General features: G+C 43.8%; 2 protein-coding genes across 3 annotated transcripts in view; one reads left to right on the top strand and one right to left on the bottom strand.

Moving 5' to 3' along the window:
• The first annotated feature begins 2197 nt into the window (after positions 1–2197).
• timm9 (translocase of inner mitochondrial membrane 9 homolog) lies at positions 2198–4540 on the top strand. Its single transcript, XM_044018566.1, has 4 exons — positions 2198–2398; positions 3967–4013; positions 4098–4193; positions 4339–4540. Exons 2-4 carry the CDS (start codon positions 3975–3977, stop codon positions 4471–4473), a joined length of 270 nt encoding a protein of 89 aa, XP_043874501.1. The 5' UTR covers positions 2198–2398; positions 3967–3974; the 3' UTR covers positions 4474–4540.
• A 2273-nt stretch (positions 4541–6813) lies between these two features.
• LOC122764433 (complement component C1q receptor-like) overlaps positions 6814–10177 on the bottom strand; it is a 3403-nt gene continuing 39 nt past the window's right edge. The window contains exons 1-3 of one of the 2 annotated variants that reach the window (XM_044018565.1): positions 9919–10177; positions 7004–8363; positions 6814–6940 (exon numbers count right to left, since the gene is read on the bottom strand). The exon at positions 9919–10177 is cut by the window's right edge and continues 39 nt beyond it. In XM_044018565.1, the coding sequence (XP_043874500.1) occupies positions 7021–8358 (1338 nt within the window). In that variant the 5' untranslated portion in view covers positions 8359–8363; positions 9919–10177 and the 3' untranslated portion in view covers positions 6814–6940; positions 7004–7020. Of the gene's footprint in view, positions 6941–6968; positions 8364–9918 lie in introns of those variants that run through there. The other variant, XM_044018564.1, reaches the window with a different exon arrangement.

Raw genomic sequence — 10177 nt, 5'->3', positions numbered from 1 at the left:
CCAGGAGAAGCTCTCCCAGCTGAGCGTGCCTGACTCCATCTGCAGGTGGATCACTGACTTCCTGTCTGACAGGAAGCAGCATGTGAAGCTGGGAAAACATGTCTCCGACTCACAGGTCATCAGCACCGGATCCCCCCAGGGCTGCGTTCTTTCTCCTCTGCTCTTCTCCCTGTACACAAACAGCTGCACCTCCAGTCACCAGTCCGTCAAGCTCCTGAAGTTCGCGGACGACACCACCCTCATCGGACTCATCTCTGATGGTGACGAGTCCGCCTACAGGTGGGAGGTTGACCAGCTGGTCACTTGGTGCAACCGAAACAACCTAGAGCTCAACGCTCTAAAGACAGTGGAGATGGTCGTGGACTTCAGGAAGAACCCAGCCTCACCTGCACCCATCAACCTCTGTGACTCCACAGTTGACACTGTGGATTCCTTTCGCTTCCTGGGAACTATCATCACCCAGGACCTCAAGTGGGAGCTGAACATCAGCTCTCTCATCAAAAAAGCCCAGCAGAGGATGTACTTCCTGCGGCAGCTGAAGAAATTCAGCCTGCCAAAGACAATGATGGTGCACTTCTACTCCTCCATCATTGAGTCCATCCTCACCTCCTCCATCACCATTTGGTACGCTGCTGCCACGGCCAAGGACAAGGGCAGACTGCAGCGTGTCATTCGGTCTGCAGAGAAGGTGATTGGCTGCAATCTTCCATCTCTCCAGGACCTGTTCGCCTCCAGAACCCTGAGGCGTGCAGGAAAGATTATGGCTGATCCCTCCCACCCTGGACAGAAACTCTTTGAGTCACTCCCCTCTGGCAGGAGGCTGCGGTCCATCAGGACCAGAACCTCACGCCACAAGAACAGTTTTTTCCCGTCTGCTACGAGCCTTATCAACAAGGCCCGGAGCGCCCCCCTGACACTCCTCACACTCCTCCTCTGCCTCTACATGTCACATTATCTTACACCCTTTATGCGTTACATTAACGTCATTACCGTGAACTTTTGCACTGGTGAATATTTCACTGTTACTCACTTACTGCCCAGTTGTACTGCTCTTTACTGCTCTTCTGTAGTGCTCTTTTTCATCTTTAAAAAAACAAACAAACAAACAAAAAAAAACAAACAAAAAACATTTATATACTGTGTATATATACAATACGTTACTGTTTCACTTAACTTTTACTGTTTTACTGTTTCACTTAACTTCTTACTGTTTCACTTTCTTTTTTAAACTTTGTATGCTTGTATGCACCTATGTCACCAGAACAAATTCCTTGTATGTGCAAATCATACTTGGCAATAAAGCTCTTCTGATTCTGATTCTGATTCTGATTCTGAAAGTATTTACCGTCCTAAAGCAGACTAATATTCGTTAAAACTTTGAATCCTCAAAGGATTCATGAAAGATGTTAAGATGACCAGGTCTCCAGACTGAGTGATGGTATTCTTGCAGCGTTTTAAATCCACAGACAATAACAAGTTCATATTTTGTGTTTCTGAAGCTTTAGCTGAATAAACTTCCACAGAAGCTCAGCTCACTAGCTTTGAATCATCGTCCAGCTGCAGGAAGACAGAGTCTATAATATGCTGTGCTTCTTTCACCGTCTTCTATCCATTCAGTGGTGGATCCTAAATCTCAGCGTTATTGGTGTCTGTTGATCACAGTCAGCTGGAAAGTGTTCTGTTAACAGAAGATTCTTCCATTTTAAATGTGAAACATAGACATTAAAGTGTCCTCAGCCATCACATTTCATCAGGTTAGCCCTCGTTTCTACAACGACCACCAGGGGGCGTAAGAGTCGAGTTAATAAAGAATATGGACAAGACTACTGTATATGTGTGTATACATAAATATGTACATATATACACATATATCTATGTGTTATATAGGTATATATGTATATGTATACATATATATCTATGCATATATGTATACGTGTATATATATATATACATAGATATACATACATATGTATATAAATTCTGTATATATATATATATATATATATAGATATATACACAGTATATATCTATATATATATACAGATATATATGTAGTATACATAAATGTATCTATAAATATGCAGTAACAGATTCAAAGTTCCACTTTGAATCCCACAGTTTGAGTCCAACTCCTCACCAGATGGTGGCAGTAATACACCAAACCATCATAAAAAGCTCAAAGAAGAAGAAAGAAGGCGGAAATGTTTCCTCCGGACGGTGTTTAGTGTGACACACAGTCGGACTCACGGTCACAGTTTCGTCACGAGCCGTTCTTTAAACACTATTTTCACACCGACATAAACTCAGTGTTTATACGTTGATCTGCACGCGCGTGTCATTTACCGGAAGTACAATTATTGAACATTGGACCTTTTTTCACTCGGTGTTTCTGAGCCAGGTTTGTGTGTGTGTCTCTGTCTGTGTGTGTGTCTCTGTCTCTGTGCGTGTCTCTGTCTGTGTGCGTGTCTGTCTGTGTGTTTGTGTCTCTGTCTGTCTGTGTTTGTGTCTATGTCTGTGTGTGTGTGTGTCTGTCTGTGTGTCTCTGTCTGTGTGTTTGTGTCTCTGTCTGTGTGCGTGTGTCTCTGTGTGTTTGTGTCTGTGTTTGTGTCTCTGTCTGTGTGTGTCTGTCTGGTGTGTGTTCTGTCTGTCTGTGTGTGTGTTTGTGTCTGTCTGTGTGTCTGTCTGTCTGTCTGTGTGTGTGTCTCTGTGTGTTTCTGTCTCTGTGTGTGTGTCTGTGTGTGTGTGTGTCTCTCTGTCTGTGTGTGTGTGTGTCTCTCTGTGTGTGTGTTTGTGTCTGTGTCTGTGTGTGTGTCTCTTTATGTGTTTGTGTCTCTGTATGTATGTGTGTGTGTTTGTGTCTGTGTCTCTGTATGTATGTGTGTGTGTTTGTGTCTCTGTGTGTCTGTCTGTCTGCATGTGTCTGTCTGTCTGTCTGTGTGTTTGTGTCTCTGTCTATGTGTGTGTCTGTGTGCATGTCTCTTGTCTGTCTGTGTGTGTGTGTGTCTCTGGCTGTCTGTGTGTTTGTGTCTGTGTTTGTGTCTCTATGTGTGTTGTGTCTGTCTGTGTGTGCAGTAATACTCTGTCTGTGTGTGTGTCTCTGTCTGTCTGTGTATGTTTGTGTCTGTCTGTGTGTCTCTATACATCTGTGTGTGTCTCTGTGTATTTGTGTCTCTGTCTGTCTGTGTGTGTGTGTGTCTGTGTGTGTGTCTCTGTGTGTGTGTGTGCCCTCCTATGCTGTCTGTGTGTGTGTTTTGTATCTGTGTCATGTGTGTATGTCTTTATGTGTGTTTGTGTCTCTGTGGCAGCTATGTGTGTGTTTGTGTCTGTGTCTCTGTATGTGTATTTGTGGCTCTCTGTGTGCCATACATCTTCGTGGCAATCTGTCGGCTCTGCAATTGTGTTTCTTCTGTCTATGTGTGTCTGTGTGCTGCTCCTCTTGTCTGTCTGTGTGTGTGTGTGTGTGTGTGTGTCTGTCTCTGTCTGTGTGTGTGTGTCTCTGTCTGTGTGCTTTATGTATTTGGCCTCCTGTGTGTTTTGCCTCTCTGTCCATCCTGCATTTGTGTAGCCCTCTATCTGTCTGTGTGCTCTGTGTGTGTGTGTGTGTGTAATAATACTCTATCCTGTGTATGTCTCATGTGTGTGGCCCTCCTCACTGTCTGTCTGTGTGTGTGTTTGTCTGTATGTGCATCTCTTTATATATTTTGTGTCTCTACTTCTTAATGTGTGTGTGTTTGTGTCTGTGTCTCTGTATGTATGTGTGTGTGTTTGTGTCTCTGTGTGTCTGTCTGTCTGCATGTGTCTGTCTGTCTGTCTGTGTGTTTGTGTCTCTGTCTATGTGTGTGTCTGTGTGCATGTCTCTTGTCTGTCTGTGTGTGTGTGTGTGTGTGTGTCTGTCTGTCTCTGTCTGTGTGTCTCTGTCTGTGTGTGTGTGTGTGTGTTTTCACTGACGGTGTTGTTTGTTTACAGAGTGAGTGATGGCTGTGCAGGTGAGCGAATCTGATCAGATCAAACAGGTGAGTGACACTGTAGTGTGTGTGTGTGTGTGTGTGTGTGTGGGCGGGGCCTCATGTTATAACCTCCTTCTCTTCCTGTTTCAGTTTAAAGAGTTTCTGGGGACGTACAACAAAGTGACGGAGAACTGTTTCATGGACTGTGTCAAAGATTTCACGACCAGAGACGTCAAACCAGAGGAGGTGATGCAACGTGTGGGCGTATCATGTATAATGTGTGGGCGTATCATGTATAATGTGTGGGCGTGTCATGTATAACGTGTGGGCGTGTCATGTATAACGTGTGGGCGTGTCATGTATAACGTGTGGGCGTGTCTGGTTGTTTCAGTCCAGCTGCTCTGAGTCATGCCTGCAGAAGTATCTAAAGATGACTCAGCGGATCTCCATGAGGTTCCAGGAGTATCACATCCAGCAGAACGAGGCTCTGGCAGCTAAAGCCGGACTTCTGGCTCAACCTCGCTGAACTGCATCAAAACTGTGGAATTGTCCTTTTTGTTTTTTTGGAATAAAAATGTTGATCCTGATGTTTACAGACAAGTCACATGATCATTATTATTGTTATTACATTACATTACATGTCATTTAGCAGACGCTTTTATCCAAAGCGACTTACAATGGAATTGAAAACAGTCAGCGAGGGGTGGAATCGAACTTGCGACCATTATGACCATGATGTATTTCGCACATAGGGTACCGGTCTTAACCACTGAGCCACGCCACCCCCTATTATTGTTATTATTATTATTATTATTATTGTTATTATTAGTAGTAGTAGTAGTAGTAGTAGTAGTATTATTATTAGTAGTAGTAGTATTAATATTATTATTATTATTAGTAGTAGTAGTATTAATATTATTATTATTATTATTAGTAGTAGTAGTAGTAGTATTAATATTATTATTATTATTATTATTAGTATTAGTAGTATTAATATTATTATTATTATTAGTAGTAGTAGTATTAATATTATTATTATTATTATTATTATTATTAATAATAATAATAACAATAATAATAATCTACAACACATGATGTCATTAGATAACATGCAGGTGAAGTGAGGACAGTCATCCACAGGAGGGCAGTGTGTGTCTGTGTGTGTGTGTGCGTGCGTGTGCGTGTTGCACTTACCAGGGGTCTTTTGCACCACAGATCCAGCATCAGGGTCTCCATTGAGTCAGTTGAGGGGGCGGAGTCATTTCCTGTCTGTGTTCATCAGGAAACAGGAAAAGCACTTTGTAATCATACTGATCACACTTCCTGTCCTGGACATTTTACACACACAGAGTCACACAGAGACAGACAGACACACACAGAGTCACACAGAGACAGACAGACACACACACAGTCACACAAATACACAGAGACAGATACAGTCACACAAATACACAGAGACAGATACAGTCACACACACAGAGAGTCACACAAATACACAGAGACAGACACACTAAAGTTTAAATGAAAAATACATTTACAGACGTTTTATTTTCAGCTTTAACATGTTAATATTCATGTGTGTTAATAACTCACACACCAAACCTCAGAGAGAAAAATACTGATTTTAACATCACACACACACACACACACACACAGGAGCTCCTGCTCCTCTGCCTCGTGTGGTCACTTTGTGTCACTGAGTTCAGTCTAAAATTTACAAAATCTGACATTTGAATTTAGTGATAGCAGCAACAAGGGTGTGTGTGTGTCTGTCTGTCTGTCTGTCTGTAAAGACGCGATCATGTGACACAGATAAAGACGCGATCATGTGAACGAGATAAAGAATCATGTGATAAAGACGCCGATCATGTGACACAGATAAAGACGCGATCATGTACAGATAAAGCCGATCATGTGACAGATAAAGACGCGATCATGATAAAGCGATCATGTGATAAAGACGCATCATGTGACACAGATAAAGACGCGATCGACCCGATAACGCAGATCGCATCATGTGACACAGATAAAGATCATGTGACCAGATAAAGCGCACACCATGTGACGAGATAACACGATCATGTGGATAAAGACGCGACACAGATAAAGACGCGATCATGTGGCGAGATCATTGATCAGATATAAAACGCATCATGTGACGCAGATAAAGCGATCATGTCATAGATAAAGAACATGACAGATAAAGAAGACGATAAAGACGGTCATGTGACCTAGATAAAGTGATGCAGATAAAGACACGATCATGTGACGTAGATAAAGACGCGATCATGTGACGCAGATAAAGACACGGTCATGTGACGTAGATAAAGACACGGTCATGTGACCTAGATAAAGTGATGATGCGATCATAGATGATCATGCCAGCCAGATCGATTAGATAAAGATAAAGACGATCATGTGACCGCATCATGACCTAGATAAAGACGCCGTCATGAAGATAAAGACGCCATCATGTGACCTAGATAAAGACGCATCATGTGACCTAGATAAAGAACGCGATGATCATGCCTAGATAAAGACGCGATCATGTGACCTTAGATAAAGACGCCGATCATGTGACCAGATAAAGACGGATCATGTGACATAAAGACGATCATGTAGATAAAGACGCGATCATGTGACCTAGATAAAGACGATCATGTGACCTAGATAAAATCAGACCTAAAGACGCATCATGATCGGCGTGCCGCATGTGACCTAGATAAAGACGATCATGTGACCTAGATAAATGTGTCATGATAAAGAAAGATCATCATGTGACCTAGATAAAGACGCGATCTAGATAAAGACGCGATCATGTGACCTAGATAAAGACGCGGTCATGTGACGTAGACTGGTTCTCAGCAGCAGGGGGCGCTCACAGCACAGACAACCAGAGTTTAAAAAACACATACAGTCCGTTTAATGATTTAGTGTTGAACGTTTTGATTAAAGTGAACGCAAAGTTTTCTTCTGGACCAATCACAGCTCACGTGTCTCTCTTCTTAGCTCTCGTGTCTCTCTTCTCAGCTCACGTGTCTTCCTTCACAGCTCATGTGTCTCTCTTCACAGCTCACATGTCTCTCTTCTCATTGGTCGTTGCAAATGAATCCTGACCGTCTCGATTTTTCATGGGCATCTTCTCCGACGTCTCCGTGTCGTGTTTTTTTGCTCGTCTCATCAGGCAGCACTTCACCGTCACCGCAGCGACGACCACCAGAACCAGCAGAACCGCCACAGCCGCCAGAACCGGGATCAGGATTCCCGACAGCGACCCACCCTCCTCCGTGGTCACCATATCCACGCACGCCGACGAGCCCTCGTCATGGCGCCGCCCGTCCTCGTCTGCACAGACGCACCTGTATGAACCCTCGGTGTTCAGGCAGGTGTGTCTGCAGGGGGCGCCACTGCACTCATCCACGTCCACACAAGTTCCAGAAGCGTCTTTGTGGAAACCATCAGGGCACGGCTGGCAAATAGCGGCGAGGTCGGCGGGAGCGTCGTCGAGGAGACGCCACAGTGCGGGGCGACCACGGCAGTAAAGCTCCAGCTGAACCTTGGACCAGCACTCGACCAACATCCTGCTGCTGTTGTCTGGGTCTGGACTGAGGGAGCGCGCTCCGTCCACCAGGGGGTTCTGACACATCTCGGACCACATGCCTGGTCCAGAGCCAGGTTTCGGATCAGATCCAAAAACAGATGGAGAGCCAGGTCCAGAAGTTGGTCCAGGATCAGGTGCCAGCAGTTCAGTCCTGGAGTCGGGAAGTTCAGGTTCAAGTGTAGCAGATTTAGATGGTTCTGGTTGCGGTAGATCAGGTTTAGATGGGTCTGGTTGTGATGGATCAGGTTTAGATGGTTCTGGTTGCGGTGGATCAGGTGTAAAGGTGATCCCACTTGTAGACTCACTGTCTCTGAGTTTACAGATGAAGGGATGAACGTTTCTGCAGGTGACCGAGATCAGACCCCACCTGGTCACGCCTGACCCATCACTGAGTCCCTGCAGCGCCGCACAGAGGACCGCGGTGCAGGTGGGCTGAGGTTCTTTGGCCCAGCGGCACACCTGAGAGTCCTCGCTGCCGTCCTCCGTCCACTGAAAGCCTCTGAGGGGCAGTGTGGAGACCACACACCTGTTCTTGGCTTTCTTCAGTCCAACCCAGAAGGTGAATTCACTCTGAGGCGGCGACGACTCTGCGATGCGCCGCAGGACGCCGTCGACCTCGTGCTCCGTGGCGAGGCTGGCGAGGACGCCGGGAGAACACCTGTCCACGGCCTGGTCAAAGCTGAGCGCGGCACGGTGGACGGCGTAGGACGGCGGGGACGTCTTGGCACAGGCGACCAAACCCACGCAGACCAGCACAACTCTGAGCCACGACGCCATCTTTCCTGACTCCACCCACACTGATGATGTCATCGAGTCTAAAGAGAACGTGAAAAAGAGGCGGAGTTTGGGGTTAGAGTTAGGTGAGATGAAAGTCTTCATTCATCAATATATAAAATAACATCCATCCACTCTGCTGTACAATGTACTGTATGCATATATCATATACTGCATATTTCTCTTACTGGCTCCCACTGTAAATACTTGAAATACTTTTTTACATATCCTTCTAATTTTTATCGAAGGTATTAGTGCACTGTTTTGTTGTTTCTTCTTTTCTTCTTTTATCTCTTCACGTGCACTATTAGAGCTGTCCTTTAATCTCGTTGTACACTGTATAATGACAATAAAGGTGATTCTGATTGTAGAGTAGTGTGTATATATATGTATATGTGTATATATATATGTGTATATATATACACATATATATATATATACATATATATATATGTGTATATATATATGTGTATATATATATGTGTATATATATACACATATATATATATATACATATATATATATGTGTATATATATATGTGTATATATATACACATATATATATATATACATATATATATATGTGTATATATATATATGTATATGTAAATATACTACTATACATATCTAATATTTACATATTATATTTAAGTACAGATACAATGGCCGTGCGACTTTAATATAAATCTAACATTCAAAGTTAAAATAAATAAAACATTAATAATATACAAACTTTCAAACTATCAAGTCAAAACGTTTATTATTAAAATCAAAATGACAAATCTATGGATCACACCGAGCATGTAATGACAGCGACGTCATGATGTCATCAGGACAGGCCGAGGTAACGCTGCTCTGTGACGGGCACAGTGAGCGCCGAGCGTCCGCAGAGGCGGAGCTTATCACCTCTGACAAACGTCGCTGCCAAACTATAAATACCTCAGATCTTAATACACAAACCACATGTTTAAATTCTAAATGACTCATTTCTCGCCTCAAATGATCTTAAAACTTTGTTCCGGGACACAAAAAAATATTTATTTCAGATTTATATTTCCATTATCTGCTGCTATGCTCCGCCGAAATGTATTCTGGGATACATGGCCATCCCAAGTACGCTTAAGTCACCTCCGATACATACTTGGTAAAAATGGGCGGAGCAAGAACACTTCCAGGTTTGAGAACCGTCCTCGCTGTTCGCTTACTTGAGAATTGGAACAGCACTTGGACTGAGGCTGATGACGTTTTCACAAGTACGGGAGTACACAAGTACACACAAGTACACACAAGTACGCACAAGTACGCACAAGTACGCTCAAGTACACACAAGTACGCACAAGTACGCACAAGTACGCACAAGTATGGATATTGAGAAATAGCCAGTGAGCGATTGAGTGAGCGAGTGAACAAGTGAATGAGTGAACGAGTGAGCGAGTGAGAGCGAGTGAATAAACAAATGCGTGAACGAGAGTGAGTGAATGAGTGAATGAACAGTTCATGTGTTTTCATTCAAACATGAATTGTCCCTTTAATCTGAATTTACATGTGGAAAAGGAAGCATCCTAAAGAGAAGGAGACAAGGAAGGTTGTTCTTACCTTGGACTGAATCCTTCCTCTTCCCTCCGTCCTGTGATCGTTCTTCTCCTCTGCGCTGACTGAGGGACAGTCGGCCACACCCCCTCACCCCCTCGACAGGAAGTGTGCTGAGTCTTGATACAATGACCTCATTTCCTTGACAGAATCAGGGCCGCACTCTGGACTCGAGTCAAATCTGTTTTTAAAATGAACAGAGGCATCCACGTTCAGAGACGTCCAGAGACTCTCAGAGACTCTCAGAGACGTCCACGTCCAGAGA

Source organism: Solea senegalensis, unplaced genomic scaffold (genome assembly GCF_019176455.1).
Source record: "Solea senegalensis isolate Sse05_10M unplaced genomic scaffold, IFAPA_SoseM_1 scf7180000017396, whole genome shotgun sequence".
NCBI classification, from domain to species: domain Eukaryota; kingdom Metazoa; phylum Chordata; class Actinopteri; order Pleuronectiformes; family Soleidae; genus Solea; species Solea senegalensis.
Note: the sequence above shows the minus strand (reverse complement) of the source record. Positions and strands in the feature narration are given on the sequence as shown.

Coding starts and splice junctions, on each gene's coding strand:
- timm9 (XM_044018566.1), top strand. CDS start 3,975: ATGGCTGTGCAGGTGAGCGAATCTGATCAGATCAAACAG. Junction 4,014..4,097: donor AATCTGATCAGATCAAACAG/GTGAGTGACACT, acceptor TTCCTGTTTCAG/TTTAAAGAGTTTCTGGGGAC. Junction 4,194..4,338: donor GAGACGTCAAACCAGAGGAG/GTGATGCAACGT, acceptor TGGTTGTTTCAG/TCCAGCTGCTCTGAGTCATG.